Raw genomic sequence first — 16930 nt, forward strand, 5'->3', positions numbered from 1 at the left:
AGCCCTACCTCCAGCCGTTTGCTTAGAAATTCTAGGGACAATTGACCCTAGCCATTTCTGATGTTTTAATTTTTTGATACATTTTGAATATGGTATTCAGGTGAGGTTATCTATGAGTTCATCTGTTTACTGTTGTGCGCATTCAGTTTGCCTACAAAATAGCTTTACACACATACCTCATTGGAATATTAAACTTTGTGTAACACAGAGCCGTAACAACATCAAAAACCAAAGCAACTGTCTGGTTAATTCAATAATAAATGTATATTATAACACTGACTTCTTCTCCATATCTCCAGAAGCTTTGAACCTTTTCACTTGGATCATCGCAGCTAGCTGCTATCCGAGTGGCTACTCGTGGCTAACGTCTCAGTCCTGAAGCAAACACCAAATAGCCTGGAGCTAGCTTATGCTAGGCCCATCTCCCAGCTAGCTAAAGAGGTCCATCAGCCACTCCTTGGGCTACAATACCTATTTTGCCAATTGGCCTGGACCCCTTTTACTGCCGATACGGAGCCCCGCCGATTCATCACGACTGGGCTAGCGACGTAACCGCCCGAGAGGATTTTTCAACAGGCTCCTCCGTCGCGACGTCCCCTGAATGCCTATCTGCTAGCCTGCTAGCCGCGGCCCGCTAAATGTCTGGAGCATATCAGACTGACAGCTGAAGAGGTCCTTCAGCCAATATCTTGGGCAACTATACCTATTTTTCCAATTGGCCTGGACCCTTTTACTACACGGAGCCCTGCTGATCCATCACGACTGGTCTGCCAACGTAACCACATGAGGGGGCTACAACAGACTTCTTCCATTGCTGTTTTTTGTTAGCGATTACTGTCTTATTTCACTGTAGAGCCTCCAGCCCTGCTCAATATGCCTTAGCTAACTCTTTTGTTCCACCTCCCACACATGTGGTGACCTCACCTGGTTTAAATGGTGTCTCTAGAGACAATACCTCTCTCATCGTCACTCAATGCCTAGGTTTACCTCCATTGTATTCACATCCTACCATACCTTTGTCTATACATTATGCCTTGAATCTATTCTACCGCGACCACAAACCTGCTCCTTTTACTCTCTGTTCCAAACATACTAGACGACCAGTTCTTATAGCCTTTAGCCGTACCCTTATCCTACTCCTCCTCTGTTCCTCTGGTGATGTAGAGGTTAATCCAGGGCTTGCAGTGCCTAGCTCCACTCCCATTCCCCAGGCGCTCTCATTTGTTGACTGCTGTAACCGTAAAAGCCTTGGTTTCATGCATGTTAACATTAGAAGCCTCCTTCCTAAGTTTGTTTTATTCTGTGCTTTAGCACACTCTGCCAACCCGGATGTCCTAGCCGTGTCTGATTCCTGGCTTAGGAAGGCCACCAAAACGCTGACATTTTCATCCCTAACTATAACATTTTCAGACAAGATAGAACTGCCAAAGGGGACGGAGTTGCAATCTACTGCAGAGATAGCCTGCAAAGTTCTGTTTTACTATCCAGGTCTGTGCCCAAACAATTTGAGATTATACTTTTAAAAATCCACCTTTCCAGAAACAAGTCTCTCACCGTTGCCGCTTGCTATAGATCACCTTCTGCCCCCAGCTGTGCCCTGGACACCATATGTGAATTGATTGCCCCTATCTATCTTCAGAGCTCGTGCTGTTAGGTGACCTAAACGGGGACATGCTTAACACCCCTACAATCTAAGATTGATGCCCTCAATCTCACACAAATTATCAAGGAACCTACCAGGTACAATCCCAAATCCATAAACACTGGCACACTCATAGATATCATCCTAACCAACCTGCCCTCCAAATACACCTCTGCTGTCTTCAACCAGGATCTCAGCGATCACTGCCTCATTGCCTGCATCCGTAATGGGTCTGCGGTCAAATGACCACCCCTCATCGCTGTCAAACGCTCCCTAAAACACTTCAGCGAGCAGGCATTTATAATCGACTTGGCCCGGGTATCCTGGAAGGATATTGACCTCATTCCATCAGTAGAGGATGCCTGGTTATTCTTTAAAAGTGCTTTCCTCACCATCTTAAATAAGCATGCCCCATTCAATTTTTTTTTAACCAGGAACAGATATAGCCCTTGGTTCACTCCAGACCTGACTGCCCTTGACCAGCACAAAAACATCCTGTGGCGTATTGCATTAGCATCAAATAGCCCCCGCGATATGCAACTTTTCAGGGAAGTTAGGAATCAATATACACAGGCAGTTAGGAAAGCAAAGGCTAGCTTTTTGTCACGACTTCGGCCGAAGTTGATGCCTCTCCTTGTTGGGGTGGTGTTCGGCGGTCGACGTCACCGGTCTTCTAGCCATTTGTCATTTTCCATTTATTTTGTCTCATTTTCCCACACACCTGGTTTTCATTTCCCAATTACTGGTCATGTATTTAACCCTCTGTTTCCCCTATGTCTTTGTGTGTGATTGTTATTTGTTCAGGTCGGTATGTTGTGGCTGGTTTGTACCGGGTGCTGTTTATCACCCATGCTTTGTGGCAACCGTTCTTTTTGCACTTTGTAAATTGTTTACTTTGTGCTGTCGAGTAAAGTGCGTTGTTTCACTTATCTCTGCTCTCCTGCGCCTGACTTTATACACCAGCTACACCCACCAACCTGACACTTTTTCAAACAGAAATGTGCATCCTGTAGCACAAAAAGTTCTGGGACACTGTAAAGTCCATGGAGAATAAGTGCACCTCCTCCCAGCAGCCCACTGCACTGAGGCTAGGAAACATTGTCACCACCGATAAATCTGCAATAATTGAGATTTCAATAAGCAGCCGTATTTTCTACGACTGGCCATGCTTTCCACATGTCTACCCCTACCACGGTCATCAGCCCTGCTCCCCCCACAGCAACTTGCCCAAGCCTCCCCCATTTCTCCTTCACCCAAATCCAGATAGCTGATGTTCTGAAAGAGCTGCAAAATCTGGACCCCTACAAATCAGCCGGGCTAGACAATCTGGACCCTCTCTTTCTAAAATGATCTGCCGAAATTCTTGCAACCCCTATTACTAGCCTGTTCAACCTCTTTTTCATATTGTCTGAGATCCCCAAAGATTGGAAAGCTGCCGCGGTCATCCCCCTCTTCAAAGGGGGAGATACTCTAGACCCACACTGCTACAGACCTATATCTATCCTACCCTACTTTTCTAAGGTCTTCGAAAGCCAAGTCAACCAACAGATCACCGACCATTTCAAATCCCACCATACCTTCTCCGCTATGCAATCTGGTTTTCGAGCTGGTCTTGGGTGCACCTCAGCCACGCTCAAAGTCCTAAACGATATCATAACCGCCATCGATAAGAGACAATACTGTGCAGCTGTATTCACCGACCTGGCCAAGGCTTTCGACTCTGTCAATCACCACATTCTTACTGGCAGACTCAACAGCCTTGGTTTCTCAAATGACTGCCTAGCCTGGTTCAATGACTGCCTAGCCTACTTCTCAGACAGAGTTCAGTGTGTCAAATCGGAGGCCTGTTGTCCGGACCTCTGGCAGTTTCTATGGGGGTGCCACAGGGTTCAATCCTCAGGCCGACTCTTTTCTCTTTATACATCAGTGATGTTGCTCTTGCTTGCTGTCGCTCTTGGATTCTCTGATCCACCTCTATGCAGACGACACCATTCTGTATACTTCTGGCCCTTCTTTGGACACTGTGTTAACAAACCTCCAGATGAGCTTCAATGCCATACAACTCTCCTTCCGTGGCCTCCAAATGCTCTTAAATGCAAGTAAAACTAAATGCATGCTCTTCAACCGATCACTGCCCGCACCTGCCCGCCCGTCCAGCATCACTACTCTGGACAGTTCTGACTTAGAATATGTGGACCACTACAAATACCTAGGTGTCTGGTTAGACTGTAAACTCTCTTTCCAGACTCACATTAAGCATCTCCAATCCAAAATTAAATCTAGAATCGGCTTCCTATTTCGCAACAAAGCATCCTTCACTCATGCTGCCAAACATACCCTCGTAAAGCTGACCATCCTGCCGACCCTTGACTTCGGCGATGTCATTTACAAAATAGCCTCCAACACGCTACTCAGCAAATTGGATGCAGTCTATCACAGTGCCATCCGTTTTGTCACCAAAGCCCTATATACTATCCAACACTGCGACTTATATGCTCTCGTTGGCTGGCCCTCACTTCATATTCGTCGCCAAACCCACTGGCTCCAGGTCATCTACAAGTCTTTGCTAGGTAAAGCCCCGCCTTATCTCAGCTCACTGGTCACCATAGCAGCATCCACCCGTAGCATGCACTCCAGCGGGTTTATTTCACTGGTCACCCCCAAAGCCAATTCCTCCTTTGGCCGCCTTTCTTTCCAGTTCTGTGCTGCCAATGACTGGAACGAATTGCAAAAATCACTGAAGCTGGAGACTCATATCTCCCTCACTAACTTTAAGCACCAGCTGTCAGAGCAGCTCACAGATCACTGCACCTGTACATAGCCCATCTGTAAATAGCCCATCCAACTACCTAATCCCCATACTGTTATTTTTATTTTTATTTTTTTTGTTCCTTTGCACACCAGTATCTCTACTTGCACTTTCATCTTCTCCACATGTATCGCTCCAGTGTTTAATTGCTAAATTGTAATTATTTCGCCACTATGGCCTATTTATTGCCTTACCTCACTTATCTTGCCTCATTTGCACACACTGTACATATACTTTTTCTATTGTGTTATTGACTGTATGTTTGACTATTCCATGTTTAACTCTGTGTTGTTGTTTGAGTCGCACTGCTGTGCTTTATCTTGACCAGGTCGCAGTTGTAAATGAGAACTTGTTCTCAACTAGCCTACCTGGTTAAATAAATGTGAAATAAAAGAAAAAAGATAACAGCGCTTTCTCTTTCAAGACTTACATTGTAGCAAATTTCAGAAGTGGAAACACTTGCTATGCAATTGGTCAGTACTTTGAGGGTGAAAAACACAACTTCTTCACATAATTTCAGAATCTTCAGTATTTCCTCCCTGTGGGGATGGTATTGGGCCACCTCACAGTTGTACCTGCTTCTCACATTGAACATAAATGTTTATTTATATACTGTATACTGAACAAAAATATAAACGCAACATGTAAAATGTTGGTTCCATGTTTCATGAGCTGAAATAAAAGAAATAAAACAACTTGTTAGTGTCTACTTTGACAAAATAATTGATCCAGCTGACAGGTGTGGCATATCAAGATGCTGATTAAACAGCATGATCAGTACACAGCTGCACCGTGTGCTAGGGACAATAAAATGCCACTCTAAAATGTGCAGTTTTGGCACACAACACAATGCCACAGATGTCTCAAGTTTTGAGGGAGCGTGCATTTGACATGCTGACTGCAGGAATGTCCAACAGAGCTGTTGCCAGAGATTTGAATGTTATTTTCTCTACCATAAGCCGCCTCCAATGTCATTTTAGAGAATTTGGCAGTACATCCAACTGGCCTCACAACCCCAGGCCACGTGTAACCACACCAGCCCAGGACCTCCATATCCAGCTTCTTCACCTACGGGATTGTCTGAGGACAGGAGGCGGGGTGCTGAGGAGTATTTTTGTCTGTAATAAAGCCCTTTTGTGTGGAAAAACTCATTCTGATTAGCTGGCCCTTGCTCCCCAGTGGGTGGGCCTGGCTCCCAAGCCTATGCTCTCCCAGGCACACCCATGGCTGTGCCCCTTCCCAGTCATGTGAAATCCATAGATTAGGACCTAATGATTTATTTAAATTGACTGATTTCCTTCTATGTACTGTAGCTCAGTAAAATCTTAGAAATTGTTGCATGTTGCGTTTATATTTTTGTTCAGTATACATGCAGTAAGCACCAGTTGACTATACTGCTGTCACGACAGTCGGTTCCTCTCCTTGTTCGGGCGGCGGTCGGCGTCACCGGTCTTCTAGCCATCGTCGATCCACTTTTCATTTTCCATTTGTTTTGTCTTGTTTTCCTACACACCTGGTTCTCATTTCCCTCATTAAGTGTTGTGTATTTAACCCTCTGTTTCCCCCATGTCTTTGTGTAGAATTTTTTGTTTGTAAGTGCTTGTGCACATGTTTACTGGTGCGCGTCGAGTTTTGTACCCATGTCGGTTATTTCTTTATGCCGTTGGTTTTTAAATTAAACTGCTCCGGCTATTACCTAGTTCTGCTCTCCTGCGTCTGTCTTCACTGCCACCAGTTACGCACCCCTTACAACTGCACCATGCAGTAAGCACCAGTTGACTATATTGTCTGATTTCTGAACCACTATGAGATAACGAATTGATTTGGGTTGGTGTTCCCATCTTAAAAGGTTGGAGCAGTGGGAATAATAATGTGTAAAATAAGCAAATGAAGTATGCTGGATAATGAGTGTGTTACTTCACAAGCACACTAATAATAAAAATTTAATTAAGTATGCCGAATAACATAACAACCACACTAACGTCCCTATGACGTTGTTTAAAAACATATACAGTATGTATGGTATAAGTTGTGTTCATTGTGAGATATAGACTTGATATTTATGATTAGAATGTTTATGACAAAATTAATGTAATGTTTAATGTCATGTATAATTAGATGTAAAGAATGACTTGTCAGGGTTGAGGGAAAGATTAAAGATGAACAGAGCAAAGCACAGAGAGATCCTTGATGAAAACCTGCTCCAGACTGCTCAGAACCTCAGACTGGGGCAAAGGTTCACCTTCCAACAGGACAACGACCCTAAGCACACAGCCAAGACAATGCAGGAGTGACTTCAGGAAAAGTCTCTGCATGTCCTTGAGACTTGCCCACTGACAAAGAAATGATCAATCTATAATTTTAATGGTAGGTTTATTTGAACAGTGAGAGACAGAATAACAACAACAAAATCCAGAAAAGCGCATGTCAAAAATGTTATAATTTGATTAGCATTTTAATGAGGGAAATAAGTATTTGACCCCTCTGAAAAACATGACTTAGTACTTGGTGGCAAAACCCTTGTTGGCAATCACAGAGGTCAGACGTTTCTTGTAGTTGGCCACCAGGTTTGCACACATCTCAGGAGGGATTTTGTCCCACTCCTCTTTGCAGATCTTCTCCAAGTCATTAAGGTTTTGAGGCTGACGTTTGGCAACTCAAACCTTCAGCTCCTCCACAGATTTTCTATGGGATTCAGGTCTGGAGACTGGCTAGGCCACTCCAGGACCTTAATGTGCTTCTTCTTGAGCCACTCCTTTGTTGCCTTGGCCGTGTGTTTTGGGTCATTGTCATGCTGGAATACCCATCCACGACCCATTTTCAATGCCCTGGCTGAGGGAAGGAGGTTCTCACCCAAGATTTGACAGTACATGGCCCCGTCCATCGTCCCTTTGATGCGGTGAAGTTGTCCTGTCCCCTTAGCAGAAAAACACCCCCAAAGCATAATGTTTCCACCTCCATGTTTGATGGTGGGGATGGTGTTCTTGGGGTCATAGGCAGCATTCCTTCTCCTCCAAACACGGCGAGTTGAGTTGATGCCAAAGAGCTCCATTTTGGTCTCATCTGACCACAACACTTTCACCCAGTTGTCCTCTGAATCATTCAGATGTTCATTGGCAAACTTCAGACGGGCATGTATATGTGCTTTCTTGAGCAGGGGGACCTTGCGGGCGCTGCAGGATTTCAGTCTTTCACGGCGTAGTGTGTTACCAATTGTTTTCTTGGTGACTATGGTCCCAGCTGCCTTGAGATCATTGACAAGATCCTCCCGTGTAGTTCTGGGCTGATTCCTCACCGTTCTCATGATCATTGCAACTCCACGAGGTGAGATCTTCCATGGAGCCCCAGGCCGAGGAAGATTGACAGTTATTTTGTGTTTCTTCCATTTGCGAATAATCATACCAACTGTTGTCACCTTCTCACCAAGCTGCTTGGCGATGGTCTTGTAGCCCATTCCAGCCTTGTGTAGGTCTACAATCTTGTCCCTGACATCCTTGGAGAGCTCTTTGGTCTTGGCCATGGTGGAGAGTTTGGAATCTGATTGATTGATTGCTTCTGTGGACAGGTGTCTTTTATACAGGCAACAAGCTGCAGTTAGGAGTACTCCGTTTAAGAGTGTGCTCCTAATCTCAGCTCGTTACCTGTATAAAAGACACCTGGGAGCCAGAAATCTTTCTGATTGAGAGGGGGTCAAATACTTATTTCCCTCATTAAAATGCAAATCAATTTATAACATTTTTGACATGCGTTTTTCTGGATTTTGTTGTTGTTATTCTGTCTCTCGCTGTTCAAATAAATCTACCATTAAAATTATAGACTGATCATTTCTTTGTCAGTGGGCAAACGTACAAAATCAGCAGGGGATCAAATACTTTTTTCCCTCACTGTACCTATCACCATATGCCTCTGCCCATCACCGCACAGATAATGATCTTTAGGTGTCCTTTTATCCATCTAGAATTTCAGAGGAACGGACTCACTCATATTTCACAATGACCATAATGACATAACGTAATAACGTATTCTGTCATTTTGCATTCTTCTGATACATTATTAAGCTTTTTAAATTAGTCTCAAGTTTTCCTTCATAGTAATTTCTTTAGTCAGTTTCCAGTCATGGCAACAGCATCTCTCTTCTACTATATGGTTCTCTCCAAGCCCAACTGTTTGTTTTCTTTTGAATAAGTTGTTTTTTGTCTTTTTCAGTCTTAGTATTGCTTTTGTGTGATCTTGTTATTTCAACAAGGGCTTTCAGCATATGTCGATAAATATCACCTTCAGACAATGGTGTGACTCAGTGTCAGCTGCTGCTTATAGAATAGGAGAATCAGAACGCTATATTCCATCACATAATACAATAGAACAAAACACAAGGTCAGAACATTGGGATCTAACTCCAAACTGCAGCATAGAAGCTATTGTCCAGAAGAAATGACACATCCACAGCCACTGTTGTCACATCAGAGCAATGCAAACCTACTGGCTGAAGTATGCCTATCTCTTTGTCAGTACCTACGCAGTGCTCAGGCAGTGTGCTGGCCGTTCTGCCAATTCTCATACTCATTGTTTCTCTCTATCCATCTTAAACTTTTCCTCCTACAGTATATGACTTTGTCTGTGTCTGACATGGCAACAGGCCATACACAGTATAGTGCACTTTTGACCAGAGCCCTATGGTAGTGCACTAGGGAGTGCCATGTCAGACGCGGCCCTTGTCAATATTGTGTTCCTTCCTTTCTTGGAAGCAGCAAAAACACACAGTATCACATTAAATCATTATTAAATTAACAGAAGCAAAACCATTGTAAAAAGCCATCGGTACTGATCATAGCCCTCCCTGTTCATATTGGTCACAATTCAGACAAAGCACTCTTTCAATGAAATGTGCCTTTTTATATGAGCCAAAGGGAGTGCAGGAAAGGTCAGCAATAATGTTTCCAAATATGTAAAGGTTTAACCTCTGTATTTGCACATCAATTTACTCTATTTCTCTTTTCCTTCTACTTATGAAGCGTTTCTCATGAAACTCTGAAATAACAGCAACCGTTTTGACGTAGGCCTCTGTGGTTCCTGTATTCAGCACACAGATATGCCAGTAAACAGGAATGCAAATAGATGTCACATTGTCATGCGGTCCTAGGTTCAGGTTTTGGATGTATCCTAACCCTCTCCTCTGTATTCTGGTTGTATTCCCTGTCTACTGCTTAGCACAGGAGAGAATAAAGGTAGCGGCAGGATAAACTAGGTAATCCGTGATGCAGGTATTAAAGGATTCACTATTTATAACCCAAAGTTTAAAGCCAAGTGCAGTTGGACAGAGTGTGAAATGTTCGGCACAGGAAGCTATCATGTAGAGATAACGTTTAATTTAATTTGTATACTATATATTTATAGTGTTATACATACACAGTAGCCTATTCCTCAGTCATGAGGTGACTTTTACTGTGATAATCTTAGGTAGAGCAAACATTGAGACTCACATCAGTGTCAGGCCGGAAAAGGATTATGTCATTCATTTAATGATCCACTCACTTATCTCCCATTTGGATTGGGTCACTGCTATCCGGGATCCTTGGGATGTCCCAACTCTGACGTTACCCCATTGAAGTTAAAATGTATAAGGGTTAAGGTTAGGGTTAGGCAAGGGTTATGATTAAGGTTAGGGTAGGGGTTAAGGTTAGGGTTTAGGGTATGGACGTCCCAAGGATTCTGAATCACACTAACAATTTGGACTGTAGCCTATGAAAGAGAGAGGGACACACACAATGTTCAAAAAACAGTTTTATATGGGGTTTTTTTCAAATGACATTTTACTTAAGTACTTCATTGCAAAACACACATATATCATTCTTGTTTTAACACCCAAATGTTTTTGTGGACCTTAGTAAAGATGTAGATAAAGCAATGCACTCTAGTCCAGGTCATATTGAAACTATTTTTCTGATGTGATAAACTGTAGATTCTTGGTTTTTTAAAATTTGTATTTATTTTTTTTACATTTTATAGCACTCCTGACCTCTAGTGGCTAACATTATAAGTACAGTTTTCGACCACGCGGAATTGCTCACTTATGTCCCTGAACTATTTTGATATGCATGACCTTAATAGCAAACACGTGACACTTTGCATAATTAAGTGGATGTGATTGTGAAAAGCCACAAACCGGTAAATCTTCACAGGTGTGCGCTGGATTAAATTCATTAACGATACACATGGTAATTTATCTTCAAAGTGCCTCATTGTAATGTAATTGGGTTGTGTTATCTACTGTAAGATATCGGATATGGCCACACATGTAAAATATATCACTATGAAAAGCTTTGAAGTTAATGCTGCGGTGATGAGTGTCCCTGAGCGTGAGTTGATGGGTAACATTTTGGTGAGTGAAACAGGTGAGCCCTTGCTCCCAAGTCACTCCAACATAGCTAAATTCAAACGAGGGAACGATGGCCTTTATGTTCACACGGAGGACTGGAGTGAAATTGTGAAGAGAAGACAATTGGTTAACGCCAAGGAACGAATGAGAGTAAGTGTAGCTGTAGGCCCAGGCGCCATGTCAACAAAAAAGTGGCAAAAAGTCTGACTTGGAAATTGACGCAAAATACTGCAGCTCTGTCACGTGGGAGTAGGCCTATTGTACAAAAAATCCTCACATTTTGATTTATTTAATTTGTATGTGCTCTGACTTGTGTAATTTGCTTCATTAGATCAAAAACATGAACAGCATGTTCTCCCGTTTGAAGCGCATGGTGCCACTGATGCGTCGTGACCGTAAACCCAGTAAAGTGGATACGCTGAAGGCTGCCACAGAATACATCAAGCTACTGGTGGCTGTACTACAGGACTCTGACAGTGTAAGTATAAAACAGTAGGTTTAATATAATGGTGTTGTTGCTCAGACTAGCGGTGCATGCATCATACCAGCAATAGGCTACAATATTTCAGGCATAATTGCATTGCTCTAGTGATTCAATATATTGACATGTAATGTTTGCTTGTTAGAATAATGGGAGCAAGACTGATTTCTTGAAGAATGCGATCAACTATGCAACTTCTGATGGGATGTGTGGTGATCTGTGGAGGGTGGATGAGGTAATTACTTTTTGCATTCATAGCTGCTTGTGTTTACATGTGAAGAGCTATTGTATCAGTGTACAGTGTGCCCCCTATGGGGTTTTAAAACAATCCATCAACAACTATGCTAACCTCGTACAATCAACTGGAAGTCTCGCAAGCTTACATTCTGTTTTGCTGCGCAGCGGTAATCAGTTTGGTAATACGAGGCTACCAATATGCAGGTCAGTGGTCACAATTCATGGCCTTGTAGACCACCTGAGTGTGCAGGTTCTTGTTCCAGTCCAGCACTACCCACCCATTTCCACTTGTCTTGGTCAGATTAGTTGAATCAGGTATGATAGATCTGTTTACATTTTACATTTTAGTCATTTAGCAGACGCTCTTATCCAGAGAGACTTACAGTAGTGAATACATACATTTCATTCATTTCATTTCATGCGTTTATTTTAATTTTTTTGTACTGGCCCCCCGTGGGAATCGAACCCACAACCCTGGCGTTGCAAACACCATGCTGGCGTTGCAAACACCATGCTCTACCAACTGAGCCACAGGGAAGGCGTGTCGGGTTAGTGGCGTGTCGGGTTAGTGGCGTGTCGGGTTAGTGGCGTGTCGGGTTAGTGGCGTGTCGGGTTAGTGGCGTGTCGGGTTAGTGGCGTGTCGGGTTAGTGGCGTGTCGGGTTGGCACAAAACCCTGCAGTGACCACTACTTAAGGAATTAGATGAAAATTAGATGAAAAATTACAGTAGTTATTGAACTTCTCTGTATCTCACCCTCTCTTCTCCCACAGCTGCTGGACAGTGTGTCAGGAGTGTCCGGTAGTGAGTTGTCCGACGGGGTGAATATGACTGTTCCCTTGGTGACTACAGGGTTTGGAGCAGGAGATGGAGACGTGAGTGGGCTGGTACTGCACCACTGTGTGATGCCGACCTACCAGTACATCATCCAGATGGCACCGGACCAGACCATGGTACTAAATGCAACACACCAAGACGTCGTCCCAAATGGCACCTATTCCCTATTTATACCACTACTTTAACCAGAGTGAGCCCTATGGGCCCTGGTCAAAAGTAGTTTATTGAAAAGGGTGCCATTTGGAATCCAGACCATGTCTTTGACTAACTGTGAAGAGTTGTCCATCACAAGGCCTAAAATAATATCTGACAATGAATTCAGTGAAAACTACTTTAATTGTAAAGCAGTAGGCTACTACAGTAGCCAACAAACACAAAATAAAATAAAAATGGAACTGGATTCTTATCAAAGCAACTATACTGACCAAAAATATAAACGCAACAATCTCAACAATTTTACTGAGTTACAGTTCATATAAGGAAATCGGTCAATTGAAATGAATTCATTAGGCCATAATCTATTGATTTCAGATTACTTTGCAGGGCCATCACCTGGCCCGGCCAATCAGAATGATTTCTTTCCCCCCACAAAATGGCTTTATTACAGAAAGAAATAGTCCTCAGTTTAAACAGCTGCCTGGGTGTCTTGTCTCAGACGATCCCGGTTTTTAACACTCATTTCCTGTGTGCAATCATCCGCATCGAACTAAAGGCTAGAGCTGCCGCTTTCAAGGAGCGGGAGACTAATCCAGACGCTTATAAGAAATCCTGCTATGCCCTCAGATGAACCATCAAACAAGCAAAGCGTCAATACAGGATTAAGATTGAATCCTACAACACCGGCTCTGACGCTTGTCAGATGTGGCAGGGCTTGAAAACTATTTCGGACTACAAAGGGAAACCCAGACGCGAGCTGCCCAGTGACGTGACCCTGCCAGGTGAGCTAAATGCCTTTTATGCTCGCTTCGAGGCAAGCAACACTGAAGCATGCACGAGAGCACCAGCTGTTCTGGATGACTGTGTGATAACGCTCTCAGTTGCCGATGTGAACAAAACCTTTAAACAGGTCAACATTCACAAAACCGCTGGTCCAGACGGATTACCAGGACGTGTACTCAAAGCATGCGTGGACCAACAGTCAAGTGTCTTCTCTGACATTTTCAACCTCTCCCTGATTGAGTCAGTAATACCGACATGTTTCAAGCAGACCACCATAGTCCCTGTGCCCAAGGAAGCGAAGGTAACCTGCCTAAATGATTACCGCCCCGTGGCACTCACGTCAGTAGCCATGAAGTGCTTTGAAAGGCTGGTCACGGCTTACATCAAAAGCATCCACCCAGACACCCTAGACCCACTCCAATTCGCATACCGCCCCAACAGATCCACAGATGACGCAATCTCAATCGCGCTCCATACTGCCCTTTCTCACCTGGCCAAAAGGAACACCTATGTAAGAATGCTGTTCATTGACTACAGCTCAGCGTTCAACACCATATTGCCCACGAAGCTCATCACAAAGCTAAGGACTCTGGGACTCAACACCTCCCTCAGCAACTGGATCCTGGACTTCCTGATGGGCCGCCCCCAGGTGCTAAGAGTAGGCAAGAACATGTCTGCCACTCTGATCCTTTGCTGACGATGCAACGGTGGTAGGCCTGATCACCGACAACGATGAGACGGCCTATAGGGATGAGGTCAGAGAACTGGCGGTGTGGTGCCAGGACAACAACCACTCCCTCAATGTGAGTAAGACTAAGGAGCTGATCGTGGACTACAGGAAAAGGCGGGCCGAACAGGCACCCATTAACATCGACGGGGCTGTAGTGGAGGGGGTCGAGAGTTTCAAGTTCCTTGGTGTCCACATAACCAATGAACTATAATGGTCCAAACGCACCAAGAAAATCGTTGAGGGCACAACACCTTTTCCCCCTTATGAGATTGAAAAGATTTGGCATGGGTCCCCAAATCCTCAAAAGGTTCTACAGCTGCACCATCGAGAGCATCCTGACCGGTTGCATCACCGGCTGGTATGGCAACTGCACAGCATCTGACCGTAAGGCGCTACAGAGGGTAGTAGATCGGCCCAGTACATCACTGGGGCCAAGCTTCCTGCAATCCAGGACCTATATAATAGGCGGTGTCAGAGGAAAGCCCATAAAATTGTCAGACTCCAATCACCCTAGTTATAGACTGTTTTCTCTTTTACCGCACGGCAAGTGCTACCGGAGCACCAAGTCTAGGACCAAAAGGCTCCTTAACAACTTCTACCCCCAAGTCATAAGACTTTGTAAACTGCTGCTACTCGCTGTTTGTTTGCATAGTGTCACTTCGCCCCCACCTACATGTACAGATTACCTCAACTAGCCTGTACCGGTGCCCCCTGTATATAGCCTCGTTATTCTTATTGTATTACTTTTTATTTTAGTCTACTTGGTAAATATTTTCTTCTTGAACTGCACTGTTGGTTAAGGGCTTGTAAGTAAGCATTTAACGGTAAAGTCTACACTTGTTGTATTCGGCGCATGTGACAGTTTGATTTGGATCAAGAAGGATCCACCACCCAAAGGACATCCAGCCAACTTGACACAGCATTGGGAAGCACTGGAGTATTTGGTATTTTTTAGGATCCTCATTAGCTGTTGCAAAAGCAGCAGCTACTCTTCCTGGGGTCCACACAAAACATGAAACATTACATAATACAGAACATTTAATAGACAAGAACAGTTCAAGGACAGAACATGGGCCAGCATCCCTGTGGAAAACTTTAGCGCAACTCAATATTAGGAACATGTTCCTAATGTTTGGTATACTCTGTGTATAACCTGTGATAGTCTTTTGGGTCTAGACTGCTAGCAGACAGCCCTGTATGAACTGTTTCCTCTCTATAGATGTTCCAGCCCAGCTGAGAGGAATGGTAGAGAGACCAGGCCTGGACTCAACATACCTTCCAGGTAGGTTTACAAGAGTTATGTGCGCATCCTAAATGGCACCCTATTCCATATATAGTGCACTATGTAGGGATTATGCTTCCATTTGGGACGCAATCATAGTTTGCTTGTTGTACACAGGTATTTTCACACTTTGATACAGAAGTTTGTTCAAATATAACGTTTTTTTTTTTTAATGTTTTTTTATTTTAGGGGCTATGCTTCAGATGGGAGAATGTTTTTCTTCCGAGAACAGACGGAAGGATGTTGTATTTGTTAAATTATATTTTATGAATTTGGTTGGTACATAATGTGATTTGTTTTTGTTAAACTTTATTTATTTTTACAATATTCAGCAGCCCCTTATAATAAAATGGTAAGCATGGAGTGGTTTGTATGTTTTTATTTAGCAAAGCGATATACAGTAGGGTATTAGTAGCTCACAATGCCTTTAGAAAGTATTGACTTTTTCCACATTTTGTTGTTACAGCCTGAATTTAGATTGAATTGAGGTTTTTGTCACTGTCCTACACACAATGCCCCATAATGTCAAAGTGGAATTATGTTTGTTGAAATTTTTAATAAGTAATGAAAAGCTTAAATGTGTTCAACCCCTTTGTTATGGCAAGCCTAAATAAGTTCAGGAGTAAATTAGCTTAACATGTCACATAATACTGTACGCTGCATGGACTCTGTCTGCAATAATAGTGTTTAACATGATTTTTGAATGACTACTTCATCTCTGTACCCCACACATGCGATTATCTATAAGGTCCCTCAGTCAAGCAGTGAATTTCAAACACAGTTTGACCACAAAGACCAGGGAGGTTTTCCAATGCCTCGCAAAGGGCACCTATTGATAGATGGGTAAAAATGTAAAAAGCAGACATTGAATATCTCTTTGAGCACGGTGAAGTTTTGAATTGCCCATTGGATGGTGTATCAATACAACCAGTCACTACAAAGATACAGGCGTCCTTCCTAACTTAGTTGCTGGAGAGGAAGGACACTGCTCAGGGATTTCACCAAGGCCAATAGTGACTTTAAAAACAATTTAATGGCAGTGATAGAACTGAGGATTGATCAACATTGTAGTTACTCCACATCATTGACAAAGTGAAAAGGACACCTGTACAGAATAAAATATTACAAAACATGCATCTTGTTTGCAATAAGGCACTAAAGTAATACATTTTTAAAAAATGGCAAAGCAATTCACTTTTTGTCATGAATACAAGTGTTATGTTTGGGGCAAATCCAACACGTTACTGAGTACCACTCCATTTTCAAGCATAGTAGTGGCAGACTCATGTTATGGATATGCTTGTAATTGTTAAGGACTGAAGTTTTTCAGGTTAAAAATTAAACTGAATTAAGCTAAGCACATGTGAAATCCTAGAGGAAAACCTGGTTCAGTGTGCTTTCCACCAGACACTTGGAGATTAATTCACCTTTCAGCAGGATAACCTACCAAGAAGACGGTGAATGTTCCTGAGTGGCTGAATTACAGTTTTGACTTAAATCTGCTTAAGTCCATGGCAAGAACTGAAAATGGTTGTCTAGCACAGATCAACCAATTGGAGAGCTTCATGAATTTTGTAAATAACAGGCAAATGTTGTACA

General features: G+C 43.2%; 1 protein-coding gene across 2 annotated transcripts; it reads left to right on the plus strand.

Moving 5' to 3' along the window:
- Positions 1-10561: 10561 nt before the first annotated feature.
- On the plus strand, positions 10562-16053 carry figla (folliculogenesis specific bHLH transcription factor). 2 transcript variants are annotated; one of them, XM_014161737.2, is made up of 6 exons: positions 10562-10977; positions 11159-11305; positions 11454-11543; positions 12317-12496; positions 15269-15331; positions 15521-16053. In XM_014161737.2, exons 1-5 carry the CDS (start codon positions 10735-10737, stop codon positions 15284-15286), a joined length of 678 nt encoding a protein of 225 aa, XP_014017212.1. In that variant the 5' UTR covers positions 10562-10734; the 3' UTR covers positions 15287-15331; positions 15521-16053. The 2 variants fall into 2 exon arrangements, with proteins under 2 accessions (XP_014017212.1, XP_045560154.1); XM_045704198.1 differs by lacking the exon at positions 10562-10977 and adding an exon at positions 10984-11070.
- Positions 16054-16930: the final 877 nt, after the last annotated feature.

Source organism: Salmo salar, chromosome ssa20 (assembly GCF_905237065.1).
Source record: "Salmo salar chromosome ssa20, Ssal_v3.1, whole genome shotgun sequence".
In the NCBI taxonomy this organism is placed as follows: Eukaryota; Metazoa; Chordata; class Actinopteri; order Salmoniformes; family Salmonidae; genus Salmo; species Salmo salar.

What these genes read in the sequence shown, in the direction of transcription:
- figla (XM_014161737.2), top strand. Translation starts at nt 10,735, where the DNA reads ATGGCCACACATGTAAAATATATCACTATGAAAAGCTTTGAAGTTAAT. An exon ending in ACGCCAAGGAACGAATGAGA is followed by an intron (nt 10,978 to 11,158) that starts GTAAGTGTAGCT and finishes TTGCTTCATTAG; the next exon opens with ATCAAAAACATGAACAGCAT. An exon ending in ATCTGTGGAGGGTGGATGAG is followed by an intron (nt 11,544 to 12,316) that starts GTAATTACTTTT and finishes CTTCTCCCACAG; the next exon opens with CTGCTGGACAGTGTGTCAGG.